Source organism: Vitis vinifera, chromosome 3 (assembly GCF_030704535.1).
Source record: "Vitis vinifera cultivar Pinot Noir 40024 chromosome 3, ASM3070453v1".
Classification (NCBI taxonomy): domain Eukaryota; kingdom Viridiplantae; phylum Streptophyta; class Magnoliopsida; order Vitales; family Vitaceae; genus Vitis; species Vitis vinifera.
In genome coordinates this window covers 3,424,714-3,447,983 of record NC_081807.1, presented here as the reverse complement: position 1 = coordinate 3,447,983, position 23,270 = coordinate 3,424,714, and the positions used below count along the sequence as shown (strand labels likewise).

General features: G+C 34.8%; 4 protein-coding genes across 5 annotated transcripts; 2 read left to right on the top strand and 2 right to left on the bottom strand.

The window, feature by feature from the left end:
* Positions 1 to 3,123: 3,123 nt before the first annotated feature.
* Positions 3,124 to 6,362, bottom strand: LOC100257152 (aureusidin synthase). The gene is made up of 2 exons (XM_010646789.3): positions 6,031 to 6,362; positions 3,124 to 4,952 (listed from the first exon to the last, which is right to left on the bottom strand). Exons 1-2 carry the CDS (start codon positions 6,162 to 6,164, stop codon positions 3,323 to 3,325), a joined length of 1,764 nt encoding a protein of 587 aa, XP_010645091.1. The 5' UTR covers positions 6,165 to 6,362; the 3' UTR covers positions 3,124 to 3,322.
* Positions 6,363 to 9,516: 3,154 nt separating this feature from the next.
* On the bottom strand, positions 9,517 to 11,473 carry LOC100262324 (syntaxin-112). Of its 2 annotated transcripts, XM_010646797.3 has the most exons (3): positions 11,331 to 11,473; positions 10,848 to 10,941; positions 9,517 to 10,699 (listed from the first exon to the last, which is right to left on the bottom strand). In XM_010646797.3, the coding sequence occupies exon 3, from the start codon at positions 10,671 to 10,673 to the stop codon at positions 9,774 to 9,776; it is 900 nt and encodes a 299-aa protein (XP_010645099.1). In that variant the 5' UTR covers positions 10,674 to 10,699; positions 10,848 to 10,941; positions 11,331 to 11,473; the 3' UTR covers positions 9,517 to 9,773. The 2 variants fall into 2 exon arrangements, with proteins under 2 accessions (XP_010645099.1, XP_002284067.1); XM_002284031.4 differs by lacking the exon at positions 10,848 to 10,941.
* Positions 11,474 to 11,888: 415 nt separating this feature from the next.
* Positions 11,889 to 15,748, top strand: LOC100267485 (probable pinoresinol-lariciresinol reductase 3). The gene is made up of 5 exons (XM_002284038.4): positions 11,889 to 12,192; positions 12,268 to 12,402; positions 13,686 to 13,923; positions 14,049 to 14,252; positions 15,265 to 15,748. The coding sequence occupies exons 1-5, from the start codon at positions 12,013 to 12,015 to the stop codon at positions 15,438 to 15,440; spliced, it is 933 nt and encodes a 310-aa protein (XP_002284074.1). The 5' UTR covers positions 11,889 to 12,012; the 3' UTR covers positions 15,441 to 15,748.
* A 1,790-nt stretch (positions 15,749 to 17,538) lies between these two features.
* On the top strand, positions 17,539 to 21,770 carry IFRL6 (isoflavone reductase-like protein 6). Its single transcript, NM_001281229.1, is given in 5 exon segments — positions 17,539 to 17,759; positions 18,105 to 18,239; positions 19,315 to 19,552; positions 20,301 to 20,504; positions 21,486 to 21,770. Coding segments are annotated over 5 exon segments (927 nt in total). The 5' UTR covers positions 17,539 to 17,576; the 3' UTR covers positions 21,653 to 21,770.
* The last annotated feature ends 1,500 nt before the right edge of the window (positions 21,771 to 23,270 follow it).

The window sequence follows — 23,270 nt, the reverse complement described above, 5'->3', positions numbered from 1 at the left end:
TCTACTTCTGATGATTTTCCTGTTTTGTTCATCCCAAAACCTATAGCCAAATTTCTCATCACCATAGCCAATGAAAAAACATATTTTTGACTTTGCATCAAGTTTACTACGAGCATCAGAATCAATATGAACATAAGAAATACAACCAAAAATTTTAAATGTGAAAACTTCACGTCTTTACCGCTCCAAACCTCCTCAGGAAGTCTGAACTCCATGGGAACTGATGGTCCTCGGTTTATCAGGTAAGCTGCAGTGCTAACAGCATCAGCCCAAAAAGTTTTTGGTAGTCCAGCATGCAACCTCATACTTCTAGCACGCTCATTGAGAGTTCTGTTCATGCGCTCAACCACACCATTCTGCTGTGGTGTCCCAGGAATGGTCTTCTCCATCCTAATTCCCTGTGCAGCACAATACTCACTGAATCCTCCATCTATGTACTCTCCTCCATTATCTGACCTCAAACATTTTACTTTCAAACCTGTTTCTGTCTCAACCATGGCCTTCACTTCTTAAAAGTTACAAATACATCAGATTTATTTTTCAGAAAATAAACTCATACCTTTCTACTTGAGTCATCAATAAAGGTGATGTAGTACCTTGAACCTCCTAGGGATGCAACCGAAGAAGGCCCTCACAAATCAGTGTGTACTAGTTCCAATTTTTCAGCCTTCGGTGTCCTGCCAGTTTTCAAGAAGTTCACCTTTTTTTGCTTTCCTAAGATGCAACTTTCACACATGTCAAAATCAATGGACTTCAATTCTGGTAGTTTTCCTTTTGACAACAACATCTTCATCCCTTTCTCACTCATGTGACCAAGTCTGCGGTGTCATAGGCTTGTATCAGTACTTGCATCAGCAACTGCAATTGTGTCTCTTGGACATGAGGTCATATACATAGTGCCAGTCTTCTTTCCACGAGCTAATACCCTAGCTCCCTTTGTAACCTTCCAAGTACCACCAACAAATAGTATTGCATGTCCTTCATCATCAAGTTGTCCAACAGAAATCAGATTCCTCCTCAGGTCAGGAATATATCGAACCTTCTCCAGTAACCAAACAGACCCATTGGGCAACGATATCCGGACATCTCCCAGACCCACAACATCCAAGGCTAAACCATCAGCCAAATACACCTTACCAAAATCACCTGCAACATAATTCTGTATGATTTCTCGGTGTGGAGTGGTATGAAACGAAGCTCCTGAATCCAAAACCCAATCATCAAGTGGACTGTCTACTGCAAGAAGTAATGCATCCTGTACCTCTTTTGTTACAGCATTAGCAGAATCATCTTCATTCTTCTTCTTAGGGCTTTTGCATTGCCTTTTAAAGTGACCTGTTTTCCCACAATTCCAGCATTGTACTTGTTGGCCTGATCTAGATTTGCTTCTGTTCTGATTAGAATTTCTGGAATTTGATCTACCTTGATTTGAATTTCTGTTATTACCTCTACCTCTTGTCTCAAGATTTAGGGCAGAACCAGATCCTGAGGTTTCACCTGCATCTCTTCGGCGAATCTCCTCAGCCAGAATTAAATCTCGTATATCATTGTACTTGAGCTTTTCCTTTCCAGTAGAATTGCTTACTGCCATCCTCATTGCCTCCCAACTATTTGGCAAAGAAGCCAAGACGATCAAAGCACGAATCTCATCATCAAAATCAATTTCTACAGACGACAATTGATTTGTGATTGTATTAAATTCATTCAGATGTTGTGCTACTGATGCATCTCTGCCATCTTCAAATTGAACAATTTCTTCATCAGATGCACCTTATTGTTTGCAGACGGCTTTTCATACATACCGGACAAAGCCTTCATCAGATCTACTGTGGTCTTCTCCTTTACAACATTGTGTGCAATAGACCTAGACAGAGTTAACCTAATAACTCTTAGAACCTGTCTGTCAAGAAGCGCCCATTCCTCAGCCTTCATACTCTCAGGTTTTGTCCCCAAAAGAGGCAGATGCAATTTCCTCCCATAGAAATAATCTTCAATCTGCATCCTCCAATACGCAAAGTTTGTGCCATCAAACTTTTCTATTCCAGACTCCTTTCCTGCTTCCTCTGCCATTGCTCCCACTCAAACCTAACCCTAGGCTCTGATACCAGTTGTAGGGAATTAAACCGAATTCCCAACCCGTGAGAAACAAAAAATTAGAGAAAAACACACGCCAAAGAAAAACAATCACATGCACAAGACAATATTTACATGGTTCGGCAATTTGCCTACATCTACAGAGTTGCAGGGATATCACTATTATCAGGGAAGAATATAGAGTACAACCTGGCGGTTACAATATTCTCTCTATATATATAAAACAACAACCCCACCACACTAAAAAACCCTAATTAAAAAGGTGGTTCCACAATGGGCTAAATGAGCCCAACAGGTCTCAATAAATCTCCCATTAAAAAGCCATACAATATTATTCGGGTCGGGTCATCAAATCGGATCAAACAAAACTAGGCTCCACAAAGCCCAACAGCCTCACGAGGGCAATGCCACAATCAGTTCCCAGCATAACAATGATGAATCAACCTTCTATCGAAATCTCTTCAGCAATGCCACAATCAAGGACAAGCTTTTCTTTATTAATGCGGGTCCCAGCATAACAATGATGGGGATTAGTCCCTACCAAACCCATTTACAATTCAAGCATTACTAATTGCATGCACACTACAACTAATCACATCCAATCCATGAATCACCAGCTGATATTTCATGGCTGCTGGGTCTTTTGCAGGCCACCAATTTCCATGGACAGCAACACTGAATTAATTGGGAAAATGATACAATCTATGAATCAACTCTCCAGAGAGATCGTTGGAAGGGAATAGTAAAACTTATTGGCTTGCTGACAACTTATCATGTAAATGCATCAAACTACAAGATTTCCATTTCTCTTTTGACTGTTTGTTCCACTTGTCTCACAGTCTATGAAAATGAAACCAGTTGATAAATATTTCAGGCATTTTCCCCAGAGCTAGCCTACTTGAATGGATATTTAAAGTTCTTTTTCTCTTCTTTTCTTTCTTTCCTTTTTTTTTTTTTCATAATTAATGAGAAAACTAAGCTAGCTGTTTCAATCATTCTTTTCATTTTTTTATCAGACTCACCCTTAGCTTTATCACCGACCAAACTGCATTACATGACTTGTAATTGAACAGAAAGTTATTTTACATCTGAAATGGCATTCTTTTACAGTGGATGCCTGCTTGTATAATAACAGTATCTAACAAATAATATATACTGCCATGAAAGCCAAAACTAATCTATTATTTTTGACAGTTTTATTTGGAGTTGAACCCAAGATCAGGTTCACTTATTCAATGTATTCAATCCTAATCCCATCAATGGTTACATTCATACAGTCTTCAGCTCTTGGTATCAAGGTTACCCAGATGCTCTCATCTTCATCTGCCTCCAAGTCTTGTAATAATTCTGAGATCCCCAATTTAAGATTACTCTTCCTCCTCATTACTGGCCAAACACCAATAGGAATGTTAACAAAGGTCCCTGCAAACTCTCTGAACTCTGGACCAACCATTAATGTCTCATCAACTGCATTCACATACACATCAAACTTAACATAACTGTCCTCCTTGACCTCAATTCCATACACAACCATGACCTCTTCTTCTTTGAAATCTTTCTGTTTCTTGCTCCTATGCTTCTTTGGCCTATGGACCTTTACCCTTATGGTGGTGTCCAGAGTTCGACCATGGGGTCCAAAGTCTGCTGATAAAAAGGGGCTGCTTGGAAGTTCCTGGTTGTTCTCATGATCAAGGTCTCTCATTTTTAGTATGTCACGGGCAATCTTGGGAGGGACTGAAGGCCGAGGACGGGCGTTGAGCCATGGCAGCTCGACCTCCTCATAAGCATACCTGAGCCTTGTTATGTTGACAACATCCTGGAATTTGATCCTCACAAGCTGCCTTTTCTCATCATGGAAGAAAAAGTAAGAATCTAGCCATTCAGTGTCAGTGATCTCTGAATTGTAGTACTCCCATTGGAGCCTCCTCCAAACTTCCCAAAGACGGTCTACATTCCCATGGTGTCCATAGAAGATGGGGTCCCTTCCAGCAGAGTAGAATGAGCCCATGTCCTCCCTTCCAGGATTCAAACCGGTACCGGTCCAATCGTGTAATGTATTATGAGGTGCAAGCTCTATGGTGCCGGGTCCTTCACAGAAGCCTCCCTCACCTCCCTTATAAGGACAACCCATGAAGAGTTCAGTCGTCTTCGCACCTGATACCATTTGGGTATACATCAGCGCCATGTTGATCTTTATCTGCTCCTCAGGTCCCAATCCTTTCTCCTGTAAATTGTAGTTCAAGTCCACAACTTGGGGTGGAAGATGAGAATTTTCCCGATCAGTATCAACTAATGAACCAGTCACGTACATTTCAGGGATCACCATGCCATCAGGGTTGTCCCAGTTCCAAAACGGCAAAGCAAAACTGTCATCTCCGATCAGACTCCCGAGGATTCGCTCATGGAAGTAGAGCATCATTCTGTGCCAGGGAAAGAACAGCCATGATCTGTGGACATGAAGAGGAATATCTGAGTTTTTCTGCTTATAGGCGCCGGTGCAGTAAATACAATGGAGGTTCGCTTGGCTAAGGAAGCTCCTTGGATCATCATAAGGAAGGGATTTCATTATTGATACGGCGTTTCTGTACTTAGCTATGTAGTCATCATCAACGAGATGGGCCGCCCGGCGCAGACGTAAAGGCGAGGAGGGATCGGGGAACTGGAAATCGATGAAGGGCTCTTCTGATTCGGGTTTTGGAGGGCAGCAGTACACGGAGAGACCAGGCCGAGGAACAGATTCATGGCACGTTGTTAAGTTAGGAGAAACAACATTCTTTGCATGTTTCTTTGCATCAACATCATGGTGTTGTGGGGAAATTTCTCCGACTGATATGCCCAGAATCATGTTCTTGAGATCCCTGAACTCATGGAAACCACAGCCATGATCAGTCAAATGAACTCAGAATCTTGATCTTGCGGGAATGAAAATTTTGGAAGGTTTCAGAGAAGACAAAAATAATCTTTCAGGAGCTTTAAAAAACCTTCTAGATGGTTTTTTTTTTTTTTTAATTTAATTAAAGGATGTTTTAAGCTGTAAATTTTGTAACTTATTTTTCATATTTTCAAATATTTAAAAAAAAATTATTTTATATTTCGTTTTAATCTTTCTTTGTTCACATTATATATATATATATATATATATAATATAATAAAAAATTAAATAAAACCTATTAAAAAGAATTATCAAAATCTTATCAAGAATAGTCCAAAATAATTATTTGGTACTACGTGGTACCATAAAATTCTCCTAAAGAAAATATCTAACCTTAAATACATTTCAACCGCATCTATGGGTATTGGTATTGACGGGAAATTTATTTGGAAAAGTCCATAGTCGTGGCCACCCTTATATTATCTTTTATTTGTGTTACCTATAGCCACACTTTCTCATGAAGTCTTTTTTATTGGTATGATCAATTTTTCAGGTTATGTTTGTTCCTAGAAATATTAAAGAAAAAAAAATATATAAAAAAAATTACTTTTTATATTTAGTTACTCTATAAAAAAATATAATATAATTAAAATTGGTTAGAAGCTTATATATTTTAAAATTATTTAATTTTTATATTAAAGAATTAAAATAAGTAAAATAAATTTCAAGTAGTAAATAAAAATAATTTATTTAACTTTTAATTTATTTTTTATTTTTTTTTTATATTTTTTAAATTTATTTATTTTTATAATATTTTTTGAGTAATAATTGAAAATATAAACGACATAGATAAATCCATAATACTTTTACGTAAAATAGAAAAAAATGTTTCCTATATTTGTGTTCAAAACATAATTTTGTTTTTGAAAAACAATTGACAACTTTAAAAAACTATCATCAAAACAATTTTTTAGGATCTTCCAGAAGACTCAATTATAAATCCAGCAAAGGCCAACTAGCCAACAGCCAAGATTGAAGTAAGAAAAAAGAGAAAGAAAACATACCCCATAAATGCATACTGGTCTTCAGAAACACCATGGATGTAAACCCTCATAGACAAACACAACATGAGGGTTAAGGTGACACCAAAACCCCATCTTCTTGCTTCCCTGTTTAAGAGACCACATCCTACTTCCATAATCCCCCACTTTCTCAGCTCCCAAACACCTCCTCCCCTAAAAGTGACATGTGCCTGATTTGATCCTAATGGTTCTAGATTCTAACTTATGTAACATGAACAAACTGAACAAGAAAGAAACCACAGTGAGGAAGATGCAAATGAAGACTGAGTATGCATGCCTGAAGTTCACTTCTGATGCTCTCTCTTTGAATAAGATCAGGAAATATGTAAGGGGGCCCATGTCTTTAATGATTATTATCCTCCTGAGTCGTGACTCATTTCGATACTGTGTGATAGTGAATGACATCCAGTGTATCTCACTCAAGTTCCTATCGTAGGTTAAATTGAGATTTGAGAGTAGGGGTTCATGACATATATACATGTTGAATTCTCAGCCATACACTACAACTCTTGCCTCTTTAACTGCCATGGCTCTGTCAGGACAGTTGAACTTTTTTTCAAGGCAATAAATTCAGGACAGACCAGAGACACAGCAGGTACTCGTTAGTCATAGATGCGTGCCCTTCTTTTCCGTACTTAACAAGCATCCTTAGCATTCCTTTTTTTGCTTTCTGGTATGGAGAACAGAAAACAGAGCTCATTTTGGCTACAAATATAAACAAAGAAAGAACACCAACTACATATTTTGCAGGAATCTAATGAAAGTTTATGTTGATTTTGTTCAAAATATGATGAGGTAAGCAAGGGAGAATGGAGATGCAAAAAATTTCATTTTGGTGTTCTTAGAAGCTTTAGAAGATCATTGGATTAGATGAATTATAACCGACCTTTTGGAGGTGACCTGGGTCTAGGCATCTAGCACATGAGACATGCTTAATATTCAGAAGCTGTTTATAATGATTCATGACCTTGCATGGACAAAATAAGAGAATTGTTGACTTCTTTATAAGAGAGTCTAGACATCAAAAGAGACTTTACAAAGAGAAAAACCACAATGTTCACAGAGAATAAGTCACATGTGACTCTCGATTGATCTTCGAAATCAAGAAAACGTTATTACCGTCTTTCAAATTATGATCAAGGTGAAAGAATTAAAGGGATATGTTTTTTTGTAAAGAATATTAGTACGAAGATTATACCCATAATTTTATCAATTTTAATAAAATCTTTGTTTAACATTTTTGTTTTATTGTTTTGCTTTACATTGCAGGACATTCATGAAATTTGTCCGTAGTTGATTTTTCTTTTCTCTTAATGACCCATCCAGAGAAATGGGCATGAATTAGGGAAGATGTGTTTCAATCTCCACCATTTTTTCTCTCTCTTAAATGAATAGTAACTGTTCAAAAGCAAGCGTGATTGCCTTCAAACAGTTCTGAAACTGGTGCCTCTTAGCATGGATGGACCACCCACACATGAATAATTCAAAACCAAAAGCATATTTTTGGTGAAGTGATAGCATGAGGAACGAGTTTGAGAAGAATCATTCATTTGGCCATTGCAGATTTTGAGCCCACATTCAATCAAAGACAATTCTAGCATTGAATTTGGCTTCCTTTCTGATTAGCCATGTCGCACCAAGCAGCCTAAAAGATTAATAACCTAAAAGAACAAAACTCTTTTTAATAATTGTTTTCGAAAACTGTTTTAAAAAGCAGTTTTAAAAAGTCAGCACTGAAAGCAATTTTGTCTACAAGCATGTGATACTATAGTTCTTAACCTGCTTGGCACACCAACTTTCCTCCACCGAAAGCAAGATTCGTATGCCAACAAATCAATATTGCTACAGTAAAAAAGTCAATTTTACTATTCACTATTCATCCACGAATGATTACTATTTTCAGCTGGAGTCAAAAGTTGCACAGTGTCTTGTCATACACTATGTACTGTTTTTTATTCATTTTTTCAGCTATTTAAGGAGGCTTGATCCTCAGTTGTAAACACAATTGAATTTTCACTCTTCTTCCCTTCTTAAGCTCTCCCTTCTCTCCTCTTCCTCTCTCACTATGTAAGCTCTCAAGCCCAAAAGCTTTATTCAAAGCTTTTCCTTGCCTTTCCCATTGTAAGAAATTTCATCTCCTTGTTTCTCCTAATATGTATTTTTTTTTTTTAGGTTATGTAATATAAAGTTTCATGTTCCTTTTCTGTAAATTTATTTATTAAATATCATGTGTATTTTGTTTTGATTCTCAACATAATTCATATTTTTATTGTATATTACCTCATCCTCAGTGTTTATGGTATCAGAGCCATAAGAAGTGTTGTATGTTTGAAGAGCTTATTTTGATTTCCTTATAAGAAGAAGGATACCTTCACAGTCTTCTTCATTATCCAAAAGGTAATTTGATGTAGAATCATCTAATTTAGCATAAGAGTCATCTTGGGAAAAACTTAAGTTGCTTTTGCTAAGAATTTTCTAAACAGTTTTCGAAAATTGTTTTACAATATTTTGTTAAAATAAATATTTATTTGAAAATTTAAAATATTTAACTTGTTTTTGTTGTTTTTAAATATATTTTAAAACTAATTTTTATAATGCTTTATTTTAATCCTTCTTTATTCTTTATGTTTGTATAATTAATTTTTAAAATAAACCTCAAAAAACAAATGAAAACAGTTAAAAAATATTTTCAAAAAACAACATTTTTTTTTTTTGTTTTTAAGAATAGAAACCATTTTCTATTTTATAGTTATCAAACATGTTTTCCTTTTTTCTTTTTTGGGACAACAAAAAACTATTTTGGAAAACAATTATATAACCAAACTCATTTGAATGTAGTGGACAACAATGGGGCCCGAGAATTGATGTGTATTCAAATCATAGGAATTAGTAATCGTCGACTCTAGAAAGATTGAAAGTAATCAGAATTGTAATTGTACGTACTTGTAAATAACTCATATGTGACAATGGTATGATAATATGATATGTTACTTAGATTGTTATTGGTACTCACTTTTTTTTATCTTAAACCAAATTGTAAAGGTGGTTCAATGCAAATTTGGGCTTGGTTGTGCTAGAACTCGAAGATTCTTGTGTTTCTCCCTTGTTTTAGAAGAAAATGCAAAAAAATACTTGGTTAAAAGAGTTGAAATAATCCTTAAATTGTGAATACTACTCTTCTCATGTTTTTACTTAAAAAATAACTCATTTTTTTACATAAATACCCTTTTGCCATTTCAAATATTTACATGTAAAAAAAAAGTTATTTTTACAAGAAAATAATAAGGCCGTTTTTATCGGAAAAAAAATTGATTAAATTTCAAAAATTAAGTTTTGACCATCTTAATCAAATAACCCAAAATACAGCCTCTTGATTCTTGACCAATCTTTATAGGTAGGAAAATTGTGCCAACAGAGCAAACACTATCACAAACTCTATAAGAGAAGAAAAGGAAACAGATGGAAACAGATTGAGAAATCCAAAAACACTCATTGATAAATCAAAGAAAAAGAAGAGAACCAAGAGTACTTTTGTTCAGAGCTTGAGCAAATCCCTGAGTTTCCACTTCATTTACAGTATAAGAATGGAAAATGACAAAACCACAACAAAATCTCAGTTGTTATCAAGCAATATTGGAAAAGAAGACGTCTATATGTGTATCCATGTATATATATACCAGACCCCCTCCTCTCTGAAAAACCCAGTAAGACAGAGATATGATTGTTCAATTCTTCAAGAAAGTCAAAATCAGGCATATCAATATCAAGACAAAGATGAGAGCTCCAAGACAATAAGTCCATTTCATCGACCTTTTCTTTAACTGCTTAGCAGAATCAAGCTTCTTTGTCCCCTCACTGATGTAATCTCCAGCCTGAGCCACATTCTGCTCGATATCATTGACCTCTTCCCCTTGTCTCTCAACCAAAACAGCCATGTCCAGAAAAACTTGATGGAGCTCTGTCAAGCTTCTCTGTATCTCCTTCAGAGCCTCATGCCTCTCCTGATTCTCCATTACCAAATCTGCCTTCCCATCAAAAACATTCACTTGCCCACCTCCCAAAATCATCTTCTCTACGACTTCCTCACTGGGTTCCTCTCCAGTGGCATTGAAGTACCTCCTCTTGAGACATTCTTTGTGGTCTTTCACAATCTGGTCTCTCAAGGACTGAAAATCATTCATCATGTCTCTTAGCTTAATTCTCAACCCATTTGTCACTGACATTCTGGTTCTATCAATTGGGCTTCCTTCCTTGTAAGCAGCTGATATACTGCGATTATCGATATTGGATTGATCAAGGGATCCCAATCTTGCTTTGATATTTTTCGCCTTTCGAAGAATAGTTACCATGTCTGAGTTTATTCGGTCTCTGAGCCCTCGAAGAACTTTAGCACTGTGCGTAGATTTTGACTCTTCATTTAGATCTTGTAGGTCTAGAAGGAGATTGACGATCTCTTCCATATCTGTCTTGATTGCACCCACTTCTTCGAAGAAGTTAGTAAGGTTTTGTTCATCTGTTGGGTCGAGTTTTCCCATCTCGATGTCTGGCTCAGATTCGAGATCTTTCATGGCCTGTTTCTTCAATTCAACATAACTGAGGAACGATTTTGTCATAAGATCATTCATCTTCACAGATATTTGTGAATACCCACCTGGAAATTAATCTGAAATCGTCAGTTTCTTAGAACGTTTATCGAATTTGAAATAAAAAATGAGAAAATTCAAATTGGTAAAACGAAAAATCTCATATGGAGAAACATAGATTTGAATAGTGAAACAGAGAAGTTAAATAGAAGATACCACAGATTCGGTCAAGATGAAGGAAAAGTGATGGGGTTGTACTGATGCTGGAGTTTCTTTGATAAATGGGATTATGATTTCTCCAACAAGGGATCTGAAACCAGAGGGATTAATCATTCAAAGCAGTTGAATCAAAGACAGAGATCAATCTTGGTTCTGTTTTTGGTTCTCAAGAAAACCGAGGAAAAGAAAATGACATTGAAATTTCGCATCGTCAGTTGTTTGATGGGAAAAAAAAAAAAAAAAGGAAAACCAAAATCCTATTTCAAGCATCCAAAAACAACACAACATCATGACACAATTTTCTTCAATTTTCTCATCAACCAAACAAAGGTAAAAAAAAAAAAAAAAATGGGTCTTCGAGAAAATGAAAATAGATGCACACCAACCATCACAATATCTTTAAATCTTCAAAACCAAATGATCGATCAGAGAAAAAAAAAATCCAAAGAAACAACCGAATAAATTAGGAACAATACAAACCTTGAAGAAATCGAACGAGTGCCCTCAAAGATCTTTTCTCCGAGATGGAGCTTTGAAACGTCGAAGATCGATGGAAAGGTTGAGAGCTCTGAGGTCTGAGCTTTGAAGGGGTTCAGAATGAAGAGAGAGACTGCAACTTATAAAGATTAGGGCGATTGCTACCGTTATGTTTTCTTCTTGGTTTCAAATTTCAAATTTGAGACCTCCGTGAAAGGACCGTTATATTAGGCGTTCGTTTTGTCCACGTGGCATGTTAGAAATGAGAGTTATGCTCAATGCACTTATTTCAGATTTTCCCTTTCTCTTTTCATTTATCTGTTTGTATTCTTAAAAAAAATTAATGTGAAGGGAAAAAGAATTAATTCCCAAAGCATCATGAAAAATATGAATTATTTGAAAATAGCTATAATTTTCACTTCTTTATTCTTCAAAAGAAAATAAATAAAGCCGAAAAAAAAAATCAGATTAAATTTTCTTATTTATTTATTTGAAAGTGTTTTTCACGGGAATTTTCAACGCTATTATTTTTTAAAGTGTTTTTTAAATTTATTTCAAACACTTTTTTGTTTTCAAAAACTTTTTTTTTTTTTTTTTTATAAATTTTTTTGCTTCCTAAAATCACTTTCATACTCAAGTCTCGGCCTCTTGTTTCCTGAGAAGAGGTCTGCAACTGGAGTGGAAGATGGGAAAGAGCAGAGTACTGATAATCGGAGCAACCGGAAATCTAGGGCACCAACTCGCCAAAGCCAGCCTTCAATCTTCACATCCAACCTTCGCTCTCGTCAGAGACTCTGCTTTCTCTCATCCTCACAAGCGCCACGTCCTCCAAACCCTCTCCGACGCCGGAGCCACTCTTCTCAAGGTCTCTCCTTTTCAGTCTCTCTCGCATTTCTGTCTTGGGCCTCAAGTATTGAATTGTTGTTTGTTTGAATTATAGGGTTCGATTGAAGATGAATCGAGCCTCGTTGAAGCGATGAAGCAAGTGGATGTAGTGATTTGCGCTGTTTCCTCCAAGCAGGTTCTGGATCAGAAGCCTGTTATTAAAGCTATCAAACTAGCTGGTTGCATCAAGGTCATTTTTCTCTGCTTTTTGGTGATTCTGGAGACTGTGGCAGAGATTTTAGGTAGAGATTCAATAGTGTTATCATTTTATTTCGTTGTGCACAGACAGCGTGATGCTTGCGGCAAAAAGAATAGGAAAATTGCACAAACCCTTTTCTAGGTCAAACTTGTTGATATGTTGAATTTTTGGTTAGAAAAGATAATAAATAAAGATCAATTGAAACGGAGAGAGAGAGAGATAAGATTTATTAACAATGAAAAATCGAAACTACGCGAAGGAGAAGAATCACATCACATGAACAAACAAATTTTCTTAGGGAGAGGGTTCTTTACATTGCTCTTGGTTGATGACATAGGTGAAAATGGCTGTTTTTTTCCTCAATTAGCTGCCATCATTTGTAGTACACAGTTTGGTTGCTGGTAAAATCTCGGAAGCATCATATATGGTGGAAGATTTTAGTCAAATTCATTGATCATCATTGTGGGGGAGGGGTAATAGGTAACAGGGAGATGTTCATATGGGGAATTCTGTATTTTACGAATTTACTTCCTTAGATTGGACTAAATTTGAACTTGTTGACTTCTGTATTTTATATATCTACTGAGATGGAGGAAGATTCTGTTGTCCACTAAAGACTAAACTAATAAATAAATAGTACCAGGATTGTCTAAGTATAAGATTAAAATAAGTATGAATGAAGCTCATATTGATTGTTTGTATTTTATGTACATGTGTGTAGGCATGGAAACTGGTCCCATTGTTATACTAATAAATAATACTGGAATTGCCCATGTGCAAGATTAGACTAAGTATGAATGAAACTTCTATTGATTATTTGTATTTTATGTTTGTGTGAGAGACTGAGACTGGTCCTCTCGTCTACTAAGGTGATAAAACTAATAAATTGTTGAAGATGTTGTCTTGATTATGTTGAAGATTGTGCTGACTTTCCTGATTATGACTTCCTTTTATGATTGTGTACAAATTGTATTTTAATTAGTTGTCTTTTATATATAGATGACCCTAGAAATTAATTTCTTGAAATTAGCAGAATCTTGGAAAATAAGTGTCCAGCTTTACCTATTCATGTACATTTTTTTCATTCATGGAGAACACAATTTTCTGAAGCATTTTCTTCTTCATAATTAATACTGAAATTGCCTGTGTAGATTGGACATGTGAATGAAACTTCTATTTACTATTTTTGAATTAGGTGTGTGGCAGATAGGGAGAGAGAGAGAGAGAGAGTTGTCCAATAATGTGCTAATATTAATAAATTTGAATTTATGCAGAAGTTCATTCCCTCAGAATTTGGACTCGATCCAGAAAAAACTCAAATGTCCGATTTGGACCATGGGTTTTATTCAAGGAAAGCTGAAATTCGGCATCTTATAGAAGCTGAAGGCATACCCTATACCTGCATCTCATGCAATTTCTTCATGAACTATTTACTTCCATCACTAGTTCAACTGGGTGCAAAGACCCCTCCCATGGATAAGGTCACCATTTTTGGGAATGGAAATGTTAAAGGTGTGGTTAGTCAACATATGGCTCAACTCCATCTTCTTATTTTAGCCTGCTAGTAAGTTGTAATTTTACTTATGAGTCAAGGAGATTTGGTAATTGATGGTATTATATGGGGTCCTTCTCTGCAGGTGTCTTTGTGAAGCAAAGTGACATTGCTGCCTTCACCATTAGTGCAGTGGATGATCCGCGAACTCTGAATAAGGTGGTGTATCTGAGGCCACCAGGAAATGTTTACTCCATGAATGAGCTGGTTGAGCTTTGGGAAAGTAAGATTGGAAAAAAGCTTGAGAAGGTTTATGTAACAGAAGAGGAGCTTCTTAAGAAAATTAAAGGTATGCTAGAAATATGCAAAGAAGTTTAATGAATGGAAAAAAAAAAGTAATTGGATTTAAATATGAAGAATTTTATAGTTGCCTTTTGCCTTCTGACGTTAGAAAAAACAGGGGTAAGATAAGCTAGTAGCAAAGTTCTTGTAAGTATCAAGTTCAATTCTGAATTCCACATCTTTGTGCAGAATTTGTTGTAACTTCTGCAAATTCTGGAATTTTCTTTTCAAATAGAACCTATTGGTTCCAGACAATGGAATTCAAATTTTCTGAGCAAATCCCTTTCTACCCCCCCTAAATGCCCTCTGTCTGAAACCCAATGGAAGTATCTCTTAGAGCCATTTACCATTTATTGCCAAAATGAAGCTCCATAAAGTATTTGGAAATTACCTTGAGCATGATTCAGCTTTAATTTGCTTAGATACACCAAATTCACCTATGGTAGAAGGAATAGTCATTCATGAAGTCCTCATATAGGTATTTTCATAAATGGTATTGCAACTTGAGAACAAAAAATAAACTTGTTAAATGCTTTGACAACAAAGTGGAACAGTTTCATTTTCATGCTACATTTAAAAAATAGCTTTTCTTATTTTGTTATGCCTTAAATTATGTTGGCAATTATACTGAGCATCAACATCTTAATTTGAAGCTGGTACTTGCCCTATATTTAGGCATTGCTGAAGAAGAACACAGCCCCTTCCTTAGCAGTGCTTAACATAGGTTCAATTTCATTTTGTGATTGAAAAATTGTTTATATTTCTAAGACTGTTGGGACATGGGCTTGGGTTAGTATCTCCATCTTTTGGCAGTGAAAAGGAATGATGCTCTTGAGACTTTTTCATGGCAAAAATGTGTTATTTCTTATTGCATTTGGTTTCTTATTGGTCAAGTTCTGGAATGAGAGAAATAGAATGCCTCTCTCTTTCTGTCATTTTGCTTGAACCATTCTGGCTGTACTATATTATACCTAGTTTGAAGTTCTGTACTAAATATTTGTGGCTTATTTGCATGCCAGAGACTCCATTTCCAGACAACATGGATATGGTATTTATATATTCAGCTTTCGTGAAGGGAGACCAGACATATTTTGATATTGAGGCATCCGGCGGAGTTGACGGGACACAACTGTATCCACACCAGAAATATACTACAATCAGTGAATATTTAGACACCCTCCTGGAAGAAAAGTAACCTCTGTTCTTCATAAACTAGTCCTTAATTATTTCCTCACTTCTTGATGGATCGACAAGAAACTTCTAAATTCAAATTAAACACTGAAAACTTGAACAACTTGTTGAGTTGCATGCATCTGTTGGTAGAGCTGAAGGACAGATGGATTGCAAATGGATTTTGTTTAGGGCAGTTGTTATTTTTGAAGTTGAGGAGAGATTCAGAAATGGTGATAGATGCCTTCAATGAGCAGAAAGGTACCCTCTGCAACTGCAATTAATTTTATAAATGGCATGGGAATGAATATGGAATATGCATATTTCTGATAATGCTTCTCTCCATGTCACTTTTGGCCTTCCTTTGAAGTCTACTTTATAAATTATTCTCCTGTTATGTTTTCATCTTCCATCTCATGAAAGGCTGTGGGGCAAGGGATTCACATGCTGGCAAAATAATGTAGATTATCTAAATAATTTGTGGAAATTATAAGAGAAGAAGTGAGATTTTCTTGATTACTGTTGAGAAAAATGGAGGAGTCATCCCTATATTTGATTATTGGAAAATTTTGGGGAAAGAAAATAAGAGTAAAAATTTAATATTTTTTTGTATTTTTTATGATAAGTCAAACATGAAAAAAAAAATATTTTGATTTTTTTCTTTTTTTTAGTACTTTTATGGAACATCATGTTTAAAAATGTTTCATTTATTATTGCTTTTTAACCCATCTACGACATGCTTATACACACCTCAGATGATCTTTAACCACATTCAATAACCTCTAATCATGTGTTAATAATAATAATAGAAAAATATGAATATTTGAAAAAGAAAAAGGGAAATGTTCTACCATATCCTTATAAAATTATAGAGAACAGAGGAAAAAAAGAACTTTACCTAATATTAAGTAGATTTTATTGGACATAACTCCACTTATGTTAATTGAAAATGAAAAAGAGAAAAAAATTGAAAAAGAAAAAGGGGAATAATGTGAAAAGAAAAGTGGGAAAATATTGAAATAATAATAATAATATTAAAAATGCGGAAAAGATTTTACCAAAAATTGAATAATAATATGAAAGTTTGAAAAGGAAAAAGGGGAATAATATGCCAAAAATTGGAAAAGAAAAAGGGAAAAATATGCCAAAAATTGAAAAGGAAAAGGGAAAGTTAAAGTTTTACCAAAAATTGAGAAAGAAGAAGGGAAAAGTTTCACTTAGCTTTATAGAGAATAAAAGAAAAAAAAAAACTTTTCTTAAAAAGGGAAAATTGAAAAAGACACAAAGGAAAAAGTTTTACCATCTCCTTGTAAAGCTATAGAGAATAAAGGGAAAAAAACTTTTCTTAAAAATGGAAAATTGAGAAAAAAAAAAAGAAAAGAAAAGAAAAATATTTTACCAGAGAATAAAGGAAAAAAAAAAATCTAATAATGGGAAAAGTTTTACTATAATTATAAGGAATAAAATAAAAAAGGAAAAACTTTTCCTTTTTGGACCATCATTTTTCACTAGCTCACCTAATATTAAGCAGGTTTTATTGGACATAACTCCTTATTTTACTCATGTTAAATGTAGAAACTAAAATTGTGAAGTCAGGCGTATAATTTGCATATTAAAATTTCTATCCATTCAAGTAAATGGATAGACACGGGAAAATAAAAGAACCTTGTACGTAAAAGTTTGGTGAAGGTTTGTGGGGCTGAATCAAAGCATATGTGTTTGGTGGAGTTCAAGATGCGTTCTTGTCAGTTGTCACCTTCTACCTAACCCCCTCCGTCACACGATTTTCTCTTTTAGATTGTTCTCTCTTTTTCATTTTTCTATCAATATTCTTTCAAAGTACACATGAAATTATTTTTTTCTTAGATGTTTGAATTAAAATTCTTAAATTTATTTTATTAAAATATTGCTTTCAAATTAATAATCTGGACCCATTTTCAATGAGATGAACATGGACGCACTCATAAATTTCATAACCAAAACAGAAATTTCCACTAAAACACAAGGCTAGTTCTGTAATTACACATTCTTATAGCATGTAGTTCTATATCTGCTCTGCTCATCAGTGCTTAGTGCTTAGTGCTTACTCGTCTGGGCGCCATCTTTCACGCCGTCTTTTCAATTCCACATTTCTCGCGGAGATTGGCCGGGAGGGATCACGATGTCCGACAAGAGCAAGATTCTCATAATCGGAGGCACCGGCTACATCGGAAAATTCATCGTAGCTGCTAGCGCCAGGTTAGGTCACCCTACCTTCGCTCTCATCAGAGAATCCACTGTTTCTAATCCTTCAAAGTCGGGAATCATCGAGAGTTTCAAGAGCTCCGGCGTTAGTTTGGTCTATGTACGTACTACTCGCTCTTATGTCTGGTCATTTTTTCTTTTCTAATTTTGACTTATTTTGGTTGCCGAGAACATGAGTAAAGTCAATTTGGAGTTCTAGCATTCTCGGATGTTTAAGTTTCCGAAGAAACAAAAACTGAAAATCGTCGTTAATCCGGAAAGAAAAGGGAATGTACGGATCCGCATGAAAAGAAAAGAAAAGAGAAGAGAAGTTTGGATGTTTATGCTTTCAAGTTGTTTTGGTTTCAGCAAAGTGAAAAAAACACACCCTGTCTTGAATTCCTACCTTTCAATTGGAGGATTAGAGTTATGAAAGAGTTGATTGATTGGTTATGTTATGTTGCAGGGAGATCTATACGATCACGAGAGTTTGGTGAAGGCGATTAAGCAAGTGGATGTGGTCATCTCGACCGTTGGTCGCGCACAGTTGTCGGATCAAGTCAAGATCATTGCTGCCATCAAAGAAGCTGGAAATGTCAAGGTAAAGTTGTCCAAATTGACGAAATTTCTCTCCTCCTTTTCTCCTTTTCTTCTTTCTAATTCCCTCTTTTCTTTGCAAATCCAGTACTATGATATTTATTATTGGAATTTGTCATAATTTGTTGGTGATATCTTTATCCTTTGTGCATAATGTAATAATACCTCCTTTCGAAATGTTGAAAGTGCATGAAAGAACATTTCATATGCATGATATTCATTGAGGATCAACAATCTTTCTAGATACATATGAATTGACAGAGGTTGGATTGAGTTGAGTCTCAACTCTGAGATGCTTTAAAATCAATATTAATTTTTTTTACGTAAAAAGGAAAATATTTTAAATAATAATTCCCTTTAATGGGCCATGCTATACCACTTCCAATCCATAGTAACCCATGGTTTTTTTCATAGACTAAAAACAGACTATATTAACATAGAAGCACCTAACAAACTATATCCTCCCGTTTTCATTTAGGTTATGTTTGGTCCTTGGAAAATTTGAGGGAAAATGCAAAGAAAAGAAAATAGAGAGGAAAAGTAGAAGGAAAATAAAAAATGGGTTTAAAGTTAATAAATTATTTCTATGTGTTTCTTCATAGTTGTTTCACTTATTTCCCTTCATTATATAAAGATTAAATATACATAAATTTCTAACTAATTTTAATTATATTTTATTTTCTTTTATATTTTTTTATAGTGAAACCAAACATGAGAAAACCATTTTATTTAATTTTTTTTTTCCCTTCTTAGTACTTAACCGGAGCCAAATTTAGCCTTAGTTTTTTTTCTTCCATTTTTTAAGCATCTTGATTAGTAAGCATTTTCCTTCTATGAATGAAATTTAGTAGTTTTTTTCTTCCCATTTTTTACTTAGGTTTTTTCTTTCACTTTTTAAGCATCCTGATCAGTGCACTTTTTCCTTCCATAATATGAATTGCTAATTTTATGTCTTTATTTGAACACTTGTATCCCATATGGGATCCCTGTTTGTGAGCTAATATGACTAAATAGATATGACTGGTTTTTCAATCTATTGAGTTATACAGCTACTTCTTAAAGTGTTTTATTTCATCCAGAGATTCTTCCCATCAGAGTTTGGAAATGATGTGGACCGTGTCCATGCGGTTGGGCCAGCAAAAACAGCATTTGAGATAAAGGCTCAAATCCGCCGAACTATTGAGGCTGAAGGAATTCCCTACACCTATGTGTCCTCCAACTTCTTTGCTGGCTTTTTCCTTCCTACATTATCACAGCCTGGAGCCACCGCTCCCCCCAGGGATAAAGTTATTATTTTGGGAGATGGGAATCCAAAAGGTAAGCAACCTCTGAAAATCATCCAACAACTGAATTTCCCATTGCATTTTCTCCTTTTGATGTTAGAATGCACTGGCTCATATAATCAGTGACATCTGATGATAGTGGGCTTAAAAAGTAATACTAATCAGTGGGTTATGTAAATGAGCATGGGATCCTTTTGAGAGTGTTAATTTACCATTTCACCAACCAATAGCTGCATATTATCTTCTCCAGGCAGAAAAATTGATGGGTTTGCCAGTGTTGTTGAGGTGAGAATGGTCCGTATTCCTGAAAATCAGAATGTGGCTATTTGAAACCTGGACAACCCCTCTCCACTCCCCCCTTCCCCAGCTGGTTAAACCTGTTCACCCAGAAACAAAACCTTCCAACAGTTGAGGTCAACTGCTTGGGTGCTACATTACAAGTGAGCCATAATCCAGGAAACTAGCATGATCCATGTGGCCTGGAGTGGTTGAACTGAAGGGACCATTATGCATTTTTAGTAATTAATCATTATTATTTGATTTTAAACTGAACTGGATGGGCTAAAGCCTCTTTTTTATATTGACAGTCCTCTTGGGTTGCTTTCCAGCTGAGAGTTTTTGACATAAGCATTAAATGAAAAAGAATAACTTGGTTTCACATCAAAATAATTTCAAGTTTGTGTTCTTCAAACAAAAAAAGTGGAATTTCCAAGTAGTCCAAGCTTGAAGGAATGAGAAGATGATTCTACTTTATTTTACTCATTTCATTTTTGCATCTCCAGCTGTTTTTAACAAGGAGGATGACATTGGCACCTATACTATTAAAGCTGCGGATGATCCTAGAGCCTTGAACAAAATCCTTTACATCAGGCCTCCTCAGAACACCTACTCATTCAACGAAATTCTCTCCTTATGGGAAAAGAAGATTGGAAAAACCCTTGAGAAGATTTATGTTCCAGAGGAGCAAGTTCTGAAGAACATCCAAGGTTAGTGAGAAATATTTTCTTTTTTTAAAAGTGTTCATACTTTGGTTTTCCTAGTTAATTTAAATTGGAATAGAGATTGGGAATGAAACATTCTCGTTATGCTACCTTGTTAAAATGAAATTGGTTCTTGATTCAATTGTTTTAACTTAGAAAATATTAGGTGGCCTGCTGGTAAAATCATTTGATCGTGCCCCAGACCTCAATTAGGGTCTTCCTTAGAGATTCATATGACAGACTAACAATTTGCAGTTGCTCAATGGATTTGAAAAATGAAGGGAATAAAAGAAAAGAAAGAAAGAGGAGTTGGTTGAACTTGCAAGCATTACGTGTTTATATGAATTTTGGATAAAAAAAAGGCCTGTTTTGGTCAAATAATATTGAGTTTGGGTCATGTTTCAAACCATTGCTCAAAATTTGACTTCTTTATAAAATCAGAAATGCATTTTCAACTTATGACTAAAAAGGAAAAAAATAAAATAAAAATGGGGCGTAGATGGCATCAAGAGTTCTAGTTTGAAAAATAAGTTTGGGAAGGTTCCTACATAGGATAATTTTTTTACCATTGAGGCCATTTTTTGGCCCCTGTTTATATAGTTGATCTTTTAGACTATGTTTGGCTCTCGGAAAGTATTAAGGAAATAAAAAAAATATTAAAGAAAATAGTTTTCTCATGCTTGGTTTCATTATAGAAAATATGAAAGAAAATAAATTATAATTAAAATTAATTAAAAATTTATACATTTTAAAATTGTTTAATCTTTATATAATAGGGGGAAATGGGTGAAATGAGTTTGAAATAGCATTTAAAAATAATTTATTGATTTTGAATCCATTTTTTTTATTTTTTTTCTTTTTTTTTCTTTCCACTTTTCCTCTCTATTTTCTTTTCTTGCATTTTCCCTCAAATTTTTTGGAAACCAAACATAATCTTAATGATGACAAATATCTTCAAATTAATGGCTTTTCCTGTGTTTCTTGCAGAAGCCTCTTTTCCACTCAATGTGATATTATCTATCAGTCACTCTGTTTTCATTAAGGGAGACCACACCAACTTTGAGATCAAGCCATCATTTGGAGTGGAGGCTTCAGAGCTATATCCCGATGTCAAATACACAACTGTGGATGAGTACCTTGACCAGTTTGTGTGAGAGGTAATTTCTGGTCCTGCTAGTTTTCATTGTCATGTTGCACCATCTAAATAAGCAAGCATGTGTGGCCTCCTTGTCTATGCCATTGAGCATATTCTGTAGTCACTCTGTATCTTATGCAAGTAGAAGTTTCTGGAATTAGATTTTCCTAGCCTTTTCAATTCATCCTCTCTGGTACCCTAATAGAGATGGAGCTTTGTTATAGTTCCTATGCCTGCTTCTTGGCATTTTGAACAAAGTAAGGCAATTTAAAAAAATATATTTTTTAAAATATAATAATTCAAAAAATATTTCTAATTCTATGACACCTCGAAAGAATCCAATTAAATATTGTCTTTTGAAGACATAACTTAGTTGAATTTTAAAATTTACCTACCTTTTAAGATATGAAGCTTTGATCATTGAAATGCACAATTTTTATCCTATGTGCTAAATGTCTTTGAAATTAAAATTCCATTCAAGGTTAAGGCTTTTGCATCAGCGGTGGGGGTTGATAAAAAATGACAATTACATATAAAGTTGTTTTTGGCTAGAAATGAATATATAATTTTTCTTTTTTCAAATAGGGTAAATTGTCATTTTCCAACCTTAGGCCCCTATGTTCTATTGTTATAAAAGAATTAAATTTAGTTTTAAAGAATTAAAGTGACAGAATAAAAGGGAACCAAATGATGATTTAATAATATTTTTAAAAACTATTAAATTGTTTTTTGCTTATATTTTTTTATTTATTTTTCATTTAAGTCAGTTTTGACAATAAGGATATTTTTGGAAACATTGATTTGAGTAAATAAAACTTAAAATATTTTTCTAAGGTTTTGATTTTTTTTTTATTTAGCTAAAAGTAACCTATTAACATCGTCCAATATAATTAAAGTAAATTTGTATATATTTTGATTTTTTATATTCAGTCAAAAAATAAATACTATCTTAGTCCCCTCTCACTTATAAAACAGAAACTAAAAGAAGATCACTACATTTTTACCATCTTTTTTATAAAACTAAAGAGAATAAAAGAACGCGTTGTGGACCCCGCATTTCGATCTATCTCAATGCGTTTCCCACTCAATGGCGAGCTCGATTTTAGCTGTATTTTTGTTTTATTTTTAAAAGGGTAAACAAAATAAGAAAGAAAAACCCTAAGTGTGACTCCTTATTTGGAAAAGGTGATCTACGAAAAACCGGATCGGGTTCGGGGGTCAGGTTACTTATCGGGAAGGTACGGTAAAGACCATAGCACCCCTCTAAGTCCCTAAAATCGGGTCTCTACTAATAAAATGAAGCTGATGTGGCAATTGATGAGGAAAGCAATGAATACTCGAATCAATTATGCACATATGAGAAACAGAATAGGTATAGAGAGTGCGTACCGGGGCCACGAGCCGTAACGTGCTATCAGAAACAGGGTTAGTGAACAAACACAGAAGGATAATGTGTATACCAAGGAACAGAATAAATCAATCACATATAGCTAATGAATCAATCAATCAGTCAATCAATCATAAAATCTCATATGTTGGGCCCCCACCAAAGCCCATTTATCTTAGCATGAATTAATTCCATAAATTCCATTATTCGGAATTACGGAATTAATTCTTGCTTATTTCAAAACAATTTA

What these genes read in the sequence shown, in the direction of transcription:
- LOC100267485 (XM_002284038.4), top strand. Translation starts at nt 12,013, where the DNA reads ATGGGAAAGAGCAGAGTACTGATAATCGGAGCAACCGGAAATCTAGGG. An exon ending in CCGGAGCCACTCTTCTCAAG is followed by an intron (nt 12,193 to 12,267) that starts GTCTCTCCTTTT and finishes TTTGAATTATAG; the next exon opens with GGTTCGATTGAAGATGAATC. An exon ending in GCTTCTTAAGAAAATTAAAG is followed by an intron (nt 14,253 to 15,264) that starts GTATGCTAGAAA and finishes TTTGCATGCCAG; the next exon opens with AGACTCCATTTCCAGACAAC.
- LOC100262324 (XM_010646797.3), bottom strand. Translation starts at nt 10,673, where the DNA reads ATGAATGATCTTATGACAAAATCGTTCCTCAGTTATGTTGAATTGAAG.
- LOC100257152 (XM_010646789.3), bottom strand. Translation starts at nt 6,164, where the DNA reads ATGGAAGTAGGATGTGGTCTCTTAAACAGGGAAGCAAGAAGATGGGGT. An exon ending in GACCAGTATGCATTTATGGG is followed by an intron (nt 4,953 to 6,030) that starts GTATGTTTTCTT and finishes CCATGAGTTCAG; the next exon opens with GGATCTCAAGAACATGATTC.